Source organism: Zalophus californianus, chromosome 8 (genome assembly GCF_009762305.2).
Source record: "Zalophus californianus isolate mZalCal1 chromosome 8, mZalCal1.pri.v2, whole genome shotgun sequence".
Classification (NCBI taxonomy): Eukaryota; Metazoa; Chordata; class Mammalia; order Carnivora; family Otariidae; genus Zalophus; species Zalophus californianus.
Window position 1 is genome coordinate 122,495,116 of NC_045602.1, and position 18,910 is coordinate 122,514,025.

General features: G+C 44.1%; 1 protein-coding gene across 11 annotated transcripts in view; it reads right to left on the bottom strand.

Annotated features, from left to right (window-relative positions):
• PTPRT (protein tyrosine phosphatase receptor type T) overlaps positions 1-18,910 on the bottom strand; it is a 1,164,533-nt gene that overhangs the window by 188,605 nt on the left and 957,018 nt on the right. For all 11 annotated transcript variants that reach the window (XM_027622224.1, XM_027622220.1, XM_027622223.1 and 8 more), the window contains one exon: positions 10,991-11,126. In XM_027622224.1, coding sequence (XP_027478025.1) covers positions 10,991-11,126 — 136 coding nt within the window. The remainder of the gene's footprint in view (positions 1-10,990; positions 11,127-18,910) is intronic.

The following is an 18,910-nucleotide window of genomic DNA, read 5'->3' on the forward strand; positions in this document are numbered from 1 at the left end:
CCATCTCAAGGGCAGCAAAACTACACCCACTGTGTGGATGCATCCACACCTGAAGCCCTTGGCATATGACACAGTGGCTGCATGCAGGGAGTGTCATTGCGTCTTCCTGGGGTCTGGGGCTCGTGGGAAGACTCAAGGAAGAGGGAACATTTGGGAGTCCTACTTGGAGGAACTTGGGCTGAGGGTTAGAGATTGGGAGGAGGCTTGTAGGTGAAGACAAATGTCAACAGTTGCTTCAGGGCACTAGTGTGCACAACAGAAGAGAAGAGCAGCAAAGGATAGCTGAACCTGGGTTGCCTGTTTCCTATTCCAGGATTCACTTACTTTCTATTGGTCTCCATAGACTGACAGGATAGAAGTTGCAAGCATTCAGTTAACATTCTGGAATCACAGAACCTGGGTTTGTGTTTTGATTCTCCAAGGTCATGGGCAAATCGTAAACGTTTTTGAACTTCAGTTTCCTCTTCTCAAAACAACAACAACAACAACAAAACAAACAAACAAAAACACACAAAAAACCCAACAGGAGTACCAACATCCTACCCTATGACAATTACCTGTAGTATTAAAATCAGAATATGGGGACCATTTATTTCTCTTTTCCTTTTTAAATTTTTTATTGTTATGTTAATCACCATACATCATTAGTTTTTGATGTAGTGTTCCATGATTGTTTGTGCATAACACCCAGTACTCTACGCAAAACGTGCTCTCTTTAATACCCATCACCATGCTAACACATTCCCCCACCCCCCTCCCCTCTAGAACCCTCAGTTTGTTTTTCAGAGTCCAATGTCTCTCATGGTTCGTCTCCCCCTCCGAATTACTCCCCTTCATTCTTCCCCTCCTGCAATCTTTTTTTTCATTTCTTAACATATATTGCATTATTTGTTTCAGAGGTACAGATCTGTGATTCAACAGCCTTGCACAATTCACAGCGCTCACCATAGCACAAACCCTCCCCAATGTCTATCACCCAGCCACCCCATCCCTCCCACCCCCTACCACTCCAGCAACCCTGAGATTGTTTCCTGAGATTAAGAATTCCTCATATCAGTAAGGTCATATGATACATGTCTTTCTCTGACTTATTTCACTCAGCATAACACCCTCCAGTTCTATCCATGTCATTGCAAATGGCAAGATCTCATTCCTTTGGATGGCTGCATAATATTCCATTGTGTATATATACCACCTCTTCTTTATCCATTTATCTGTTGATGGACATCTTGGCTCTTTCCACAGTTTGGCTATTGTGGACATTGCTGCTATAAACATTGGGGTGCATGTACCCCTTCGGGTCCCTACATTTGTATCTTTGGGGTAAATACCCAGGAGTGCAATTACTACATCGTATGGTAGCTCTATTTTCAACTGTTTGAGGAACCTCCATACTGTTTTCCAGAGTGGTTGCACCAGCTTGCATTCCCACCAACAGTGTAGGAGGGTTCCCCTTTCTCCGCATCCACGCCAACATCTGTTGTTTCCTGACTTGTTCATTTTAGCCATTCTGACTGGTGTGAGGCAGTATCTCATGGAGGTTTTGTTTGGATTTCCCGATGCCGAGCAGTGTTGAGCACTTTTTCATGTGTCTGTTGGCCATTTGGATGTCTTTGGAAAAATGTCTGTTCATGTCTTCTGCCCATTTCTTGATTGGATTATTTGTTCTTTGGGTGTTGACTTTGATAAGTTCTTTATAGATTTTGGATACTAGCCCTTTATCTGATATGTCCTTTGCAAATATCTTCTCCCATTCTGTTGGTTGTCTTTTGGTTTTGTGGACTGTTCCTTTTGCTGTGCAAAAGCTTTTTATCTTGATGAGGTCCCAATAGTTCATTTTTGCCCTTGCTTCCTTTGACTCTGGCGATGTTTCTAGGAAGAAGTTCTTGAGGCTGAGGTTGAAGAGGTTGCTACCTGTGTTCTCCTTTAGGATTTTGATGGGTCTCACATCTAGGTCTTTCAACCATTTGGACTGTATTTTTGTGTCTGGTGTAAGGAAATGGTCCAGTTTCATTCTTCTGCATGTGGCTGTCCAATTTTCCCAACACTATTTGTTGAAGGGACTGTCTTTTCTCCATTGGACATTCTTTCCTGCTTTGTCAAAGCTTAGTTGACCATAGAGTGGAGGGTCCATTTCTGGGCTCTCGATTCTGTTCCATTGATCTATGTGTCTGCTTTTGTGCCAGTACCATACTGTCTTGATGATGACAGCTTTGTAATAGAGCTGGAAGTCCGGAATTGTGATGCCGCCAGCTTTGCTTTTCTTTTTCAACATTCCTCTGGCTATTCGGGGTCTTTTCTGGTTCCATACAAATTTTAGGATTATTTGTTCCATTTCTTTGAAAAAAGTGGATGGTATTTTGATGGGGATTGCATTGAATGTGTAGATTGCTCTAGGTAGCATTGACATCTTCACAATGTTTGTTCTTCCAATCCATGAGCATGGAATGCTTTTCCATTTCTTTGTGTCTTCCTCAATTTCGTTCATGAGCATTGTATAGTTTTCTGAGTACAGATCCTTTGCATCCTTGGTTAGATTTATTCCTAGGGATCTTATGGTTTTGCGTGCAATTGTAAACGGGATCGACTCCTTAATTTGTCTTTCTTCTGTCTTGTTGTTGGTTGTATAGGAATGCCACTGATTTCTGTGCATTGATTTTATATCCTGCCACTCGACTGAATTCCTGTATGAGTTCTAGCAGTTTTGGGGTGGAGTCTTTTGAGTTTCCCACATAAAGTATCATATCTGCAAACACTGAGAGTTTGACTTCCTCTTTCCCGATTTGGATGCCTTTGATTTCTTTTTGTTGTCTGATTGCTATGGCAAGGACTTCTAATACTATGTTGAATAGCAGTGGTGAGAGTGGACATCTCTGATGCGCTCCTGACCTTAGGGGGAAAGTTCTCAGTTTTTCCCCATTGAGAATGATATTCACTGTAGGTTTTGCATAGATGGCCTCTATGATGTTGAGGTATGTACCCTCTATCCCTATACTCTGAAGAGTTTTGATCAAGAAAGGATGCTGTACTTCGTCAAACGCTTTTTCTACATCTATTGAGAGGATCATATGATTCTTGTTCTTTCTTTTGTTAATGCATTGTTTCATGTTGATTGATTTGCGGATGTTGAATCAAGCTTGCAGCCCAGGGATAAATCCCACTTGGTCATGGTGAATAATCCTTTTAAGGTACTGTTGGATGATACTGGCTAGTATTTTGGTGAAAATTTTTGCATCCGTGTTCATAAAGAATATTGGTAATTCTCCTTTTTGATGGGGTCTTTGTCTGGTTTGGGGATCAATGTAATGGTGGCCTCATAAAACGAGTTTGGAAGTTCTCCTTCCATTTCTATTTTTTGGAACAGTTTCAGAAGGATAGGTATTAGTTCTTCTTTAAATGTTTGGTAGAATTCCCCTGGGAAGCCATCTGGCCCTGGGATTTTGTTTGTTGAGAGTTTTTTGATGACTGCTTCAGTTTCCTTAGTGGTTATAGGTCTGTTCAGGTTTTCTATTTCTTCCTGGTTCAGTTTTGGTAGTTGATACATCTCGAGGAAGGCATCCATTTCTTCCATATTATCTAATTTGCTGGCATAGTGTTGCTCATAATATGTTCTTATAATTGTTTGTTTTTCTTTGGTGTTGGTTGTGATCTCTCCTCTTTCATTCATGATTTTGTTGATTTGGGTCCTTTCTCTTTTCTTTTTGATAAGTCTGGCCAGGGGTTTATCAATCTTGTTAATTCTTTCAAAGAACCAGGTCCTTGTTTCATTGATCTGTTCTACTGTTCTTTTGGTTTCTAGTTCATTGATTTCTGCTCTGATCTTTATTCTTTCTCTTCTCCTGCTGGGTTCAGGCTTTATTTGCTGTTTTTTTCTCTAGCTCCTTTAGGTGTATGGTTAGGTTGTGTATTTGAGATCTTTCTTGTTTCTTGAGAAAGGCTTGTATTGCTATATACTTTCCTCTCAGGACTGCCTTTGCTTCATCCCAAAAATTTTGAACAGTTGTGGTTTCATTTTCATTTGCTTCCATGAATTTTTTTATTCTTCTTTAATTTCCTGGTTGACCCATTCATTCTTTAGTAGGATGCTCTTTAGCCTCCATGTATTTGAGTTCTTTCCGACTTTCCTCTTGTGATTGAGTTCTAGTTTCAAAGCATTATGGTCTGAAAATATGTAGGGAATGATCCCGATCTTTTGGTACCATTTGAGACCTGATTTGTGACCAAGGATGTGATCTATTCTGGAGAGTGTTCCATGGGCACTAGAGAAGAATGTGTATTCTGTTGCTTTGGGATGGATTGTTCTGAATATGTCTGTGAAGTCCATTTGGTCCAGTGTGCCATTTAAAGTCTTTATATCCTTGTTGATCTTTTGCTTAGATGATCTGTCCATTTCAGTCAGGGGGGTGTTAAAGTCCCCCACTATTATTGTATTGTTGTCAATGTGTTTCTTTGCTTTTGTTTTTAATTACCATATATAATTGGCTGTTCCCATGTTCGGGGCATAGATATTTACAATTGTTAGATCTCCTTGTTGGATAGACCCTTTAAGTAGGATATAGTGTCCTTCCTCATCTCTTATTACAGTCTTTGGTTTAAAATCTAATTTGTCTGATATAAGGATTGCCACCCCAGCTTTCTTTTGGTGTCCATTAGCATGGTAAATGGTTTTCCACCCCCTCACTTTCAATCTGGGGGTGTCTTTTTTAGGGTCTAAAATGGGTCTCTTGCAGACAGCATACCGATGGGTCTTGTTTTTTAATCCAATCTGACAGCCTGTGTCTTTTGATTGGAGCATTGAGCCCATTTACATTCAGGGTAACTATTGAAAGATAGGAATTTAGTGCCATTGTATTGCCTGTAAGGTGACTGTGACTGTATATTGTCTTTTTCCTTTCTGATCTTTGCTGCTTTTAGGCTCTCTCTTTGCTTAGAGGACCCCTTTCAATATTTCTTGGAGGGCTGGTTTCGTGTTTGCAAATTCCTTTAGTTTTTGTTTGTCCTGGAAGCTTTTTATCTCTCCTTCAATTTTCAATGAGAGCCTAGCTGGATATAGTATTCTTGGCTGCATAGTTTTCTCGTTTAGTGCTCTGAAGATATCATGCCAGTCCTTTCTGGCCTGCCAGGTCTCTTTGGATAGGTCTGTTGCCAATCTAATGTTTCTACCATTGTAGGTTACAAAGCTCTTCTCCTGAGCTGCTTTCAGGATTTTCTCTTTGTCTCTGAGACTCGTATGTTTTACTATTAGATTTTGGGGTGTTGATGTATTTTTATTGATTTTGAGAGGGATTCTCTGTGCCTCCTGGATTTTGATGCCTGCTTCGTTCCCCAAATTAGGGAAGTTCTCTGCTATAATTTGCTCCAATATACCTTCTGCCCCTCTCTCTCTTTCTTCTTCTTCTAGGATCCCAATTATTCTAATGTTGTTTTGTCTTATGGTATCGCTTTTCTCTCGAATTCTGCCCTCGTGATCCAGTAGTTGTTTATCTCTCTTTTTCTCAGCTTCTTTATTTTCCATCATTTGGTCTTCTATATCGCTAATTCTCTCTTCTGCCTCATTTATCCTATCACTTAGAGCCCCCAATTTTTATTGCACCTCATTAATAGCCTTTTTGATATCGACTTGGTTAGATTTTAGTTCTATTATTTCTCCAGAAAGGGTTTCTCTAATAACTTCCATGGTTTTCTCAAGCGTAGCTAGTATCTTTAAAATCATGATTCTGGGGCGCCTGGGTGGCTCAGATGGTTGAGCGTCTGTCTTCAGCTCAGGTCATGATCCCAGAGTCCTGGGATCGGGTCCTGCATCGGGCTCCCTGCTCCTTGGGAGCCTGCTTCTCCCTCTGCCTTTCTCTCTCTCTCTCTGTGTGTCTCTCATGAATAAATAAATAAATAAATCTTTTAAAAAATCATGATTCTGAACTCTGGGTCCGACATCGTACTAATGTCCATATTGAGTAGGTCCCTGGCAGTCGGTACTATCTCTTGTTCTTTTGGTTGAGATGATTTTTTTCGTCTTGTCATTTTGTCCAGAGGAGAATAGATGAATGAGAGAACAAAATGCTAACAGGGTAACAATGTCCCTAAAAAATATACTCTAAACAAATCAGAAAAGACCTGAAACCAGGGGAAAAGAAAGGGAAAGAAAGAAAAAAGAAAGAAAAAGAACAAGATAAAAAGAAATAAAAACAAATAAAAACAAAACAAAACAAAAAAAACCAGAATATGATCAAATATGATCAGGCTGGTGCACAGATCAGTGCCACACACTAGATTTTGGGTGTATTTGGTCTGATAGAAGAAAGTGCCTCCCAAAATTTTAAAGAAAGAAAGACTTATATATGTACAAAATAAGAGTTGATATGATGAAGGGATGGAATATGACTGTAAAGATGAAAATTATAAAAAATTTTATAAAAGGAATTGATAAGAAGTTGTTTGAAAAAAGAAAGAAGGGGACTTAAAAAAAAAGAAAGAAAAAAAAAGGGGGGAAAGAATGTGATCAGGCAGGAGACTAGAACAAAACCATACACTAGAGATTTACGGTATATTTTGATCTGTTAAAAGAAACTGTATCTCAAAATTTTAAAGAGAAAAAAACTTATATATATATGCCAAAAATAAGGGTAACTATTATGAAGGGATAGAATATGAGTCTAAAAATGAAAAATAAAAATGTTTTAAAAAAGGGATTGATAAGATGTTGGTTGAAAAAGGGAAAAAGAAAAATTCAAAAAAAAGTTAAAAAAATTAACTTTGAAAAACTAAAGTATCATGGTAAAAAAGCCATGAATTCTATGTGCAGTATTCCCCTAGCATTGGTGTTCTGCTGTTCTCATTGATCGGTAAACTTGGTCTTGGCTGGCGGTTGTGCTGATCTCGGGGAGGGGCCTGTTGCCGTGGTTCCCGAATGTCTTTGCCGGAGGCGGAATTGCCCCGCCCTTGCCGGTCTGGGCTAAGCAAGCTGCTCGGGTTTGCTCTCGGGAGCTTTGGTTCCCTGTAAGCTTTCCGTTCAGCTTTGGAGGACGAGGGTGAAAATGGTGGCCTCCCAATCTCCGCCCGGGATGAGCCGAGAAGTCGGGGCCCCGCTCCTCAGTGCACCCCCAGAGAAAAGCAGTCAGTCACTCCCGTCTCCCTGGTCTCTGGCTGCACTCCGTGCTCACCCAGCCTGTGACCGAGCATTTGTATCTCTGGCACCCGACCCCGTGTGGAGTCTCCAAACCCAACAGATCCCTGCAGTGTGCTCCCGTGCCCCTCCTCCCGGGGGAGGAAGGGGTGTCTCCCCAGATCTGCCGCTTGTTGGGTCCCTTCTAGAGGAGCAGTGGCCCGACTGTGCCGGGGATCATGGTTTATGGCAACCCCGAGCTGAGAGCCCGCGCCTCGGCTCCGTCTCTGCAGCCGGCTTCCCCGCTCCGATCCCTGGGAGCTCTGCCGCACTCAGGCACCCCCGGTCTTTCTGTGACCCTGAGGGTCCTGAGACCCACCCCCTGCTTAGCCACTGGAGCGATGTCCCTCAGCGGAGCCGGCTTCTAAAAGTTCCGATTTTGTGCTCCGCGGCTCTAGCACGTGCCAGAAGCGGCTGACCGAGGCCCCCTCCTCCGCCGTCTATCCTCCCGAATATCACCTCAGATTCACTTCTCTGCACATCCTACCTTCCAGAAAGTGGTCGCTTTTCTGTTCAGAGAGTTGTTGCTATTCTTCTCTTTGATCTCCTGTTGAGTTCGTAGGTGTTCAGAATGGTTTGATCCCTATCCAGCTGAGTTCCTGAGACCAGACGAAATCCAGGTCTCCTACTCCTCCGCCATCTTGCTCCGCCCCCTCCAGGTTGCTTTCTGAAAATGCTCATGTAACCCTTTGTATCTCCACGTAGCTCTGATTCTGCATTGGCCTGCATTCAAAGAAGCCCTCTCCAAACAGGCAAAGGTACTACGCAAAATCTTTAACTTGTATCTTTGGCAAATCCTGTTTGAATCACCCACCGACATTTCATATCCCCTTCTGCAACCTTACATTTCTCAATACCCCCTTCATCCATTACAAAACAACCAAGCAACCACAACAAAACAATTGATTTAGCTTCTTTCATTAAGTCTTTCCCTTGGTCCTCTGTATCTCTAGCCTGTTCTCCGTCACTTTCTAGTTCAGTATCACCAAAGGAAACATCTAACAACAAGAGAAAGACCCTCATCAGAGAGTCACAAGGAAGCCCCAAGGCCAATGATGATGAACACTGCAGGGAGAATCGAGGGACATCTTATGTGTATTGAAACATCTGGCTGTGCTTTGGGGAAATTTTTGAGCCAGGTGAATCCCTTAGGATTCAAGCCAGTGGAGGGGGTGCATCTGGCATGTGACTTTTGAGAATTCCTGTATCCAGGAATTAACTCCAGGTCACACTGGGATACTGAAGAGATACTGACACCAGGATCCTGAGTTGTGATGATCTGCCTATTATTTAGGGGTTTCTTTTCCTTTAATACCTCTTCCTTTTAGGTAGCTGCGGACATCATTCAGGCCAGCGTTAAGTTAGTGACAGACTCAACTGAACAACGAAGCTTTCCCCATACTTCTATATCGGGCTGGAGTCAGAAGAGCTAAGGGAGCTCACCAAATGCTTCACTATCCTTTGGGGGCATCTCTCAACATCAGAAGACACTGTAGGCTACTGGAAACATGGCAGATCTATACTTACGTTCTCTTTTTCTCCTCTTCCCTTGCCCTGCACCCATCTGTAAATTATTACTCTCAACTTTTCCCTTTCTCTTTTTTACAAATGATACCGTGTATGCCAACGGTGATTAGTCCCTGCCCCTGCCAACCCCCCTTGATGCCACAACATCTCAGATTTGCCTCTTGGGGACAAACGGTGATCATGTGACTCCTCTTGGTTGGGTCTGATGGATGGTTTTGATACAGGTGAGCAATGATGAAGATACACAGTAGAGGTTAAAACCACACAGAGGACTCACTCCATACTTGTTCCCATCCTGGAAACAGAAAGCCCTTTCCTCCCTCCCGAAAAGTCACACATTGCAGAAATAGCTGTAGAGAAGGAAGTGAAATTTCTTCACAAGCTCACAGATGATGGTGATGTGGGTTAAGCCAGGCTTTAGAAAGAGCAAAATTGGAAGAGCTTATCTGACTTACAAATCAGTGACAAAGAATAAGAACATTTCAGGTCTATCAGAGAGGAATGCGATTCTATTAAATTGGTTACTTTTTCCAGGTAGACAATCCCAAACTCCCACCTCTGCCTCTAATACGTCTGAAACTCTAAGAAATATGTCAGCAATCTTACACGTGCTTACTGCCTCCAGAGAAACCAGACTTCATGTTTGACTTCATCTAATAGCAGCTGACTGATTACTAAGACCTACAATATGGTCTTATGGGATGACGAGGATATGACAATGCGGTGCTGTCCTTAGTGCTTCGGGGGTTCTTGTTCCCCGATATTAATGTGATACCTTCCCTTCCCCCTCTCCCACCAGAAAATCAGTAGCTGGGTAAGAACCTTTACTCTCCCGTCATTCTATTGAGAGCCTGAGGAAAGGAGTGATCCTGTTAGACAAAGGATATCAAGAAAGGACAAGGTCCTACCAATAAGATGTCCTGGCCAGAGGGAGGACTAGCTGATTCAGAACAGCGTCATGAAAGATACAGGGATATTCTGGTGCCAAACAGCTAAGAGAAGGCTGACTGCATGTATAATGGGAAGCCCAGTATTTCTGATTCATTGAACACGGGAAAGGGGGATTTAAAAAAAAAAAAAAAACTTTCTGCATTTATACTTATGGGACTCCTTAGGTAGAAGCTGGAATTTGTCTTTAGGACGTTCTGTCTCTTTGCTATGGTGGGAAACAAATTTCATGAGCACTTTTTGCTTCACAGAGGGAAGCAAGTCCCTGGTCCTTGTTATGGGGCTTGCCCCGAACTCTGGGAATGACCAAACAAGCAGAGCTTCAGGCTAAGGTGTTAAGTGGTTTGTTTAATGATGTAAAGTTATCTTCAAGTTGGGGGCAAGGCATGCTGCAGCATATAATATACAACGTAGAGGAATGTTTTGTTTGCTCTGGCTGACTAGGGGAGTGGGAAGGAAGAGACCAAGACTGGGACTGCCATGTTGAAACTGAGAAGACAGGGAGATGGGTGGTAGGTATGGAAACATGGTGCCAGCCCAGGGGTCAAGGAGCGGTGGGCCCTGGGACTCCCTCTTTGGAGGAATAACCTTGCGTCCCGGGACAGTGACAGCTGATATGCATCACCTTTCCTAGATGAATGGTGCCTTTCCCTCTCCGCGATTCCCTTGTGAATGTCTGATAAACAGAAGATGTCAGTGCGGCAAATCTTGGGGATGTGGGGATGAGGAGGAGTCTGTACCCTGGTTTTCATGAGAAATTCGACAGGCAATAACTGTGTTAGTGGACCCAGGAAGACATCTTGTTGAGAAATAACAAGTAGCAACAATCCGGCTGGGATGGTATTATCGGACATAGAGTAGCAATGAACCTTCCTTTGGGACTACTGCACCACAGGAGGCTTTATCTCTGCCATGCGGGGGTCAGCTTGGGATGCTGCTGGTAGACCAGGGAGAAATCAGGGTGAGTGAAGGCAAAAAGGGTGAAGCCTTATTTTCCTCCATCTGTATTTCTGGGGCTCCCCAGTAGTCATGATGAGACTTGATCAGTTATAACAGAGCAGTTAACTCTGAGAAGACTCATGACCTGGAATCCCATGGCACATCGAGGGGGCCCAACCGTAGGAGGGATCACTGGCTCTGTAGGAAACCACCGGTCTCTGGGCCACTTGCCAAGCAGGCAGCACACGCCGTTCAGATGCCAACACAATGAGCCACAACTGGCTCAAGTATTTCAGGGCCTGAACACTCACAGAAGGTCCCTGCTCGGAAGTGATCAGTAGAGCAAGGACCTGGCCACACGGCAGTATTGGGCCAGGTGGGGTCAGCAGAGTCTGAAGGACAGCACCAGACACTCACCTCCTTTTGATGGTGAGCATGACGCCCAGGAGAATGATGATGAACATGAGGAGGCCAGCAATCACACCGGCCATCTTCACGGTATTGTCCACCTGCTTCTCTGGCTCCACAGTGTTAGAATTCTGAGTGGAGGCACCTTCGAGGGGAAAGAAGAAGAGAGATGTTGAAAAGGCTCATACACATGACTAGAAAACAATTATAATGAAAACAGCTTCCATTTATTGAGTGCTGACTATGTGCCAGGTACTGTGCTAAGAGTATTACACACAGTGTCCCATCTAATCTTTTTGAGGATTAGTCCCTTGTGATGTTGGGATTATTATACCTTTTTTTTTTCAGATGAAGAAATTGAGGTGCAGAGAAATGAAATGAGTGGTCCAAGGTTGCCAAACTGCTGGGTTGGGGCATTCTTATCCTCCAGTGAAATCAAGTGGAAGGTTTTATCTCCCACACTGATTTGTCCCTAGGATCAAACCATGGATCTATAGTTCCATTTTTGAGTTCATGGAATTATCCCAAGCCCTACTTTATTCTTTATGGTAAGTGGTGAAAACAACAGCTTTGTGTTAAGGTAACATGATTATAATCACTGGATTTTAAAAGGTACAAACATAAAGATTTTGTTTTGTGCCTTATATGAAAGAAATGGTATGGCAGAAATGTAGTTCATTGAAGGAACTGCCTGGGGTTTGGAAAACACATGCGACTAACTCCATTTCTGGAATTTAATGCTGATGCTACGTACTCTGCCAGGTACTAACTTATTGATTCAACTCCAGGTAGCCAAAAAATGCCTCCACCTGGCCTCTTCACGCAATGGACCAGGGGTCAGAGGCCACTTCTCATTCCAGACACCTATATGAACACTCCTGGAGAGTGGCCCAGGGGTTACCAGCACCCTGAGTGAATTCCTTCCTGCTGCTGTTCATATTCCCAATGGTGCCATGTTTGTGTGGGGCAGCCTAAATCCACAGAATCCTCTCCCTGACACATCTCTACTTTTCTGCCTCCTGAACACCAGCTCATCTTTCATCACTGACTGCATCTCCTCTGGTGGCCTGTACCCCTGGGAGAGTTCCTCTTTCTTCACTAAATTCTAACCCCCTGTAACATTTGGCACACACCTAAATATACAGATATTATTAGTTATTTGTTTCTCCATCTGTCTCCTCCAGTGGTCTGCAAGCTCCTTGGGTGGGGGGAGATTATACCTCCTTTATCTTCGTTTCCTCATGGTAGCACTGAGCCTGGCTTGTAATAGGTATTCCCTTAATGTCTGTGATTGTTCAACATTTAGCTGAAGGGGTGACACCTATGCTCACACACTTTTGTTCTCATGGCACCAAATTGAATTTCTCCACTTTCAGCCATGTGTTCACAGAACTCAGCTGAATTGAAGGGATGCTAATGACCAAAAGCTATGATTCTGATTCCCCAAACTCACTGATGTTTAAGAACAGCCCTCCAGCACAAGGATGCATCCCTTCTTCTTACTGTGTCAAATGTTTTTCTGGAGCACAGCACATTCCCCAAACTGTCTTGTAACGGGGACCAGCTGGGTTTACTTAGTCTAGTCTCCCCAGTGGGAATGGCCAGTCTCCAAGAACAGGGAGTGCGTGTTCTCATCTCTCTAATGTCAGTGTCTCTCACACAGGCCGTCCTTCTCCTCCTCCTGTTGATTTAACAGATGATTACTGAATGATACAAAGATGAGTGGACTGCAATTGTTCACTTCACTCATTTATTCACTTACTACTGAGCACCCATATGTCAAATGATGCTCTCTATGGGATGGGATGAGAGACCCTTCTCCCGGATGGACTCATGAATATGGGATTTTATTCAGTTCCCTTCACCAGCTAAAGGAAAGATCATCAAATCCCAGGGCTGCCTGAGAGCAAGCTCTACTCATCTACGGACCAGAGAGTTCATAGGGGGAGTTAGCCAACCACCTCTTTGGCAGGGCTGGTCTCATATCCTGGAATGGGGGCAGGTTCCTAGGAGCCCCCACATAGCCTCCATTTCCCAGTTTGGAGCCATGATTTCTGAGATATGGCTAGTCCACTGCATACCAAACATCAAGGAAACTGAACACCCCAGATAACAATTTCCTCAATTGTGTCAGAATCTTTCTATTTGGATTTGGAGGAAGGAAATTGGCTCGGGAGCATTCACTGGCAAAGCTAAACTTTATTTAGTGCCTGCTCTGAGATTCTATTCTAGAGACCCGTGGTACAAGAGCAAAGGAGCCCTGGAGAGGATCCTATTACCTTAGGAACACTGTTGCTGGCTTGGCTTAAAGAGATTCACACTTCATTCCTTTGGTAAATAATCACAAGCACTCACTATATGCCAGGCATTCAGTGATACAGTGGTGAGCAAAACAGGCACAGTTCCTGCCCTCAAAGAACCTACCATGAGTGCTGGTGGTGGTGGGGCTCGGGAGATAGAATTAATGAACTATGAATTGATAACAGTAAGCTTTCAAATCTGTTAATGATGAGACAAGAGGGGCATGTGGCACTTGGAAAGCACATAAGAGGGGAATGAAATCACTAGTGGGAAGATGTGGCCAATGGGGTGAGCTCCAAGGGATGATGGACTATGACCAGGTAGAGAACACTACACGAGCCTGTGGGAGCAGCAGAAGGAACAGCACTGGCTGAGGCTGTGTGATGGGCTAAGGAACCTGGAGCACTCAAGAAATGAAAGAAACATAGTGTAACGAGGGTGAGAAAGCAGAGTGAGCATGTTAAGAGAGAAGCTGGAGAGCGCAGCTGGGGCCCATCCACACAGGGCATCAGAGGCCACAATGACAGCTTCTGTTCTTTACCCCGAGAAACCCAGACAGCCATTTAAGTGTTGTTCATGGAGCAATAATATGCTCAGATTTGCTTTTCTAACAGATCATTCCAGCTTCAGCATAGAGCCAAAGTGGCTTGGAGACACGAATTTGGAAACCATGGTAGGCGTCCAGGTGGGAGATGATAGTTGTGTGGACTTAGGTGATGGCAGTGGAGATAGAAAAAAAGAGATAATTACTTGAAATGCATATAAATAAAACCTGTTGATGGGATGGATGCAGAGAGTGAGGGAGAAAGATGTCAAGGATGCCCACAAGTCTTTGGTTTCCTTTTTTTTTTTTTAAAGATTTGAGAAAGAGAGAGAGACTGTGTGTGTGTGTGTGTGTGTGTGTGTGTGCGTGCATGCGTACACACACACACACACACACACACTTGCAAGTGCATGTGTAGGGGAAAGGCAGAGGGGGAGGGAGGGGGAGTCCTCAGCAGACTCCCTGCTAGTCACAGAACCCAACACGGAGCTCAATCTCATGACCCTGAGATCACAACCTGAGATGGAACCAAGAGTTGGACGCTTAACCAACTATGCCACCCATGTGCCTCAAGTCTTTGGTTTTCATAACAAGGTGGATGATGGTTCTGTTTATGGGTTCAAGAAACAATAGAATGAGTATAGCTATAGAGAGAAAATGGATGTTTTGGGGGCAATCTGAACTAGAGATATACTCTAGAAAAGGAGGCAGTTAAAAATGCAGGTCTGGAACTCTGGAAAGAGGTCTGAGCTGGAGGTAAAACTGTGATTTATGCACACAGACTGTATCTGAAGCCCAAAGTTGATGGATTCACTCAGAGAAAAAAAAATGAAAGGAGAATCAAGCTTAGAGATAGAGCAGCACTTAATGAGTGGGTAGAGGAAGATGTGCCTGCACAGGAGGCAGAGCAGGAGTGGCCAAATGGGTAAGAAAACAACCCAGGAGAATCAAGTGCCCTAGAGCGAAGAGAAGAGTGTTTTCGAGAAGGAAGGAATAATGGACCATGTCAAACACTGCTCCTAGGATAGAATCAAGCTCCATATTCAAGGGAAAGCGAAGGTCTTGGATGAGTATTAGAAACCCTTCTCCAAATAAGTCCCAAGATGTCCCTAGACTGAAGTGCCTTCAGTGGTGACCATGAACCAACAATGGAACACACCTGATCCAGGGAGGCTATCTGAAAGGCCAGAACCCAGTGGTGTAGACAAATTCAATGAGTTCAGCCAACAGGCATCAGAGGTGAAATCACATACTCTGTACAGGGAAGTTATGAGAAGGAATCATGCTTGGCTGACCCAACCAGACTCCAGGTACAGGGACATGAACATGCCCCAGGACATCGCCAACCCAACATCCAACACAGCACCCTTTCAAGGGCATTAGCTGTGGCCACTGTGGAATTGTGCCTCAGTTCAAAAAGGAAGTATGCCAACAGTGTTGAAAGGTGGTACAGGTATAGAGGAAATGACTCTGGGACTGAAGACAGACAGCATTCCTGTGTGGCTCCTCCATCTGAGAGGAAGAAGAAAGGGACAGAGACCAAGCATGGGTTAGCCCTGCTCCTGATTCAGAGTCAGAAGCATGCCCATGAGGCTTAGATCTAAGTGGTCAACAGAGCAGATGAGACCCTGAGATAGGACATACAGGGAAGCACATAAGGGTTGCCTTATGATGGGGCCTGCTAGCAATGTGATAGGCTGTTTCAAGTAAGCACTGATCAAACAGAAGCTCAGTTACTACAACTTTTAAAAAATTCAGCTTAAATGGACTGATCCATTGCTGGGCGCCAAGTAATGTGCCAAATACTTTTCATATATGAGGTCATTTAATCTTCACAAAACTCAGAAGATGCTAGTTTTGTTTTCCCTTTTATATAGATAAGAAAACTTCACAGAAGGGTTAAATGACTTGTCCAAAGCCATATAACTAGTGAGTTCCAGAGGTGGACTCTGTACAGGGCTCACCCTCTTATCACTATAATGAACTGTCCTTGATAGAGTTGTAGTTAAGGAAATGCCAGAACTGGGTCCACAAAGAATGTTGGCCATGCAACTCACTGGCCAGAAATCCAAGGGAAGTTTTCAGAGGTAGAACTGGTAGCCCTTCAGCAACATGATAGCTGTGTTGCTTTTGCTCTAAGCCCACCCTTTTCATGACAGTCAAAGTTAGTACCATACCAGTCCCCAGTCCCTAAAAAGTCCTGTTTCTGGCCTTAGGCAACTTCTATATACTAAGCAGGGATTGGGATGGGAGTCTGCCAAGAGAAGGGGGAGGGACGTGGATGTATCCTCTTCATTTCTGCCCTCCATTGAGAGCCAGCCTGAGAATAGTTCAAGTAAATTAGAACTGGCAGCTAGGCACCAGGTGGTAAATTTATCCAATTGGAGGAACTTCAAGGCTCTACTTGAGTCCCCTGTGTGATGTAGCCATCAAAAACAATCTTGTGAGCTCAGCCTGCACAAACAGGAGACTACTGTCTCTGACATTAGGTTCCATGCCCAACCTTATACCCCAACCAGCTGCACCTTTGAGCTCTGAGCACTCCCAAAGCTGAGCCAGCCCTCTCAAAGCAGTTGCTGCTGTCCCCTGCCTATGAAATCTAGCATGTCTTAGAACCCAGATCCCTCCCAGTTCCAGCTCAGAGTTCCCATCTGGCTTTCAGTGTACTACCTACTCACTGTTGCATATGGAAACCTGGTGCCCAAGGGAGCAGAGCTCTTGGTCTCGTGAAGTCTTCCCCTCTCCCTCAATATCTGTTCCATACATAGGGCCCAGTCGCCATGTTTTACTTCCCTATCTCCTCCTCCCATGCCACCAAACAAATACCCCAGCTTATATTCCCCAAGGACTCTTGATATCCAACAAAAGCAATTAGCTTTCCTTAACATTGCATTAGTCAGACCACTCTGGTCAGGCTTATCTAATTGTAGACTCTACCCTCTGAGAGGGACCTCCAGGGTAAAGACGGGCCAAGAGTCTTGCCATTCAGAGTGTGGTCGAAAGACCAGAAGCATCAGCATCGCCTGGGAGCTTATTACAAAGGCAGAATCTCAGGCCCCATCCCAGATCTAATGAATCAGCACCTGCATTTTAACAAGGTCTATTTGTGATTCAGGTACACATTGAAATTCAGAGATCACTGACTTTGGAGGAATGGCAGTCAAAATCCGGACTTTTCAGCCTAGAGAATGGAAGATTCAGATAAGACTTAGTTTTTGCCTTCAAAAAAGTTGAAAGACAGGGGCACCTGGGGGGCTCAGTCGGTTAAGCGGCTGCCTTCGGCTCAGGCCATGGTCCCAACGTCCTGGGATCGAGCCCCGCATCGGGCTCCCTGCTCTGCAGGAAGCCTGCCTCTCCCTCTCCCACTCGCCCTGCCTGTGTTCCCTCTCTTGCTGTGTCTCTCTCTGTCAAATAAATAAATAAAATCTTTAAAAAAAAGTTGAAAGACAGTTGTGGAAGATGGAATAGATTGGTCCCTTCAATCTTAAAAGATTGGAGCTAATATCAATGGGTAGAGTGACAGGGGTAGATTAGGGACCAACACAGGGAAAGGTTTTTGTGTGGAAGCACTATCCAGTGGAGGCTCAAGCCCAGCCCCTGTAGGCAGCATTATGGTATAGAGAGGAGCATGAAAGCAGTCATGGTTCCCAAGTCCTGTTCCAGAGTTGGCCCTCCCTTTCACCTGTCCACTTTGTCTCCACCTGTTTTTACTTCCTGGGCTTCCTGGATGCTTAACCAAAACCTCAATACCTCACTGTCATGGGATGCTGACTTTTCTTCTTTGCTAATCGACCCTGCTTCCCACCTCAACTCAGCATCCCTTGATTCCAGCGATACCCATGCTCTGGGTGAGAGACATTCTCCTTAGAGATATGGGACTCCCATGGGGTCTACCCCCAAGTCCCCAAGTTACCCACAAAGGCAGAAGAATGTGTCACCAACAATGAAAGACACTATCTGGAAACTTTGTGTTCTCCCATCATGCAGAGGGACTACATGACCTCTTATATACCTTTTGAAGTTGAGATTCTATGGTTTTATGAGATCAGTCAAAAGCAATGGGTTTCAGACCTGAAATACATGTGTTTGCATCCAGACTCCATCACTAACTGGCTGTATCATCTTGATCAAAGCTATTAATCACCATGTGATTTGATATCTTCATTTGTAAAATAGTGAGTAAATGCCAAGTTCACAGGGATTTTCTAAGGATCAAATGTAGTAACAGAGGTAAAAATGTTTGATAAACTCTGAGGAACTGCTCACACATGTGGCATAATAATGGCATGGCCTTGGAGCTGGTTCCAGGGTGGTAGCAGAAATTTTCTGTCAATAAACTGTGGGTGCGCTGTGGGTGTTGGGGCCATGCTTCCTTGCAACCTGCTGCCTGAGTTCATCCAATCCTTAGGATGAAGGCAGGCAGAGCCCCCAGAGTGATTCACTTAACTTTCCTCCTATAGGTGAGGCCTGTACCAGGCTTACATCTGGATGACTTAATGGCAGCAATAACAAAATTTGGCAACAAGGGATTAATCATTCATTCTCAAAGTGCTCTCACTGGCTACAGGCCTAAGTCTCTAGCTTTACTTCAGAGAATTTCCCCGTGAAGATTTGGAGCAAAAATAGAAGTCTCAGATAAAGAACATCTAATTGCACCTGATAAAACCAAGTAAATCTCAGTGGATGCATAACCCATGCTGGTGATCATTGCTGATGGTAAAGAAAGGAAGCTGGCTCTTGGGAACACAATTCCTAAAAGCGGCAGTCTTCAAAACACACAGTCCCCTCTTAGCTATCCAACGGCATATGATCCCCAAATCTTACTATGCTGGCAGTTCACCCCCGTCTCCTTAATGACTTCTTTTCTTGAAGAGTTTCTCTGTCTTTACTCTGGCTTTGCATGCATCTGGCACCCAGTGGAGAAAACCTTTCCCAAACTCAGGCTTGGAGCTGCTACCTCTATGCCAGTGAAGGTTTTAAGGATCGCAGACATCTCTGATTATGGAAGGGGGGTTGCCAAGAGGGGGCAACAGGGAAAAGATAAGGAAGCTGGGCAACTTTCCGGCTCTTCTAAAGTCAGGTAC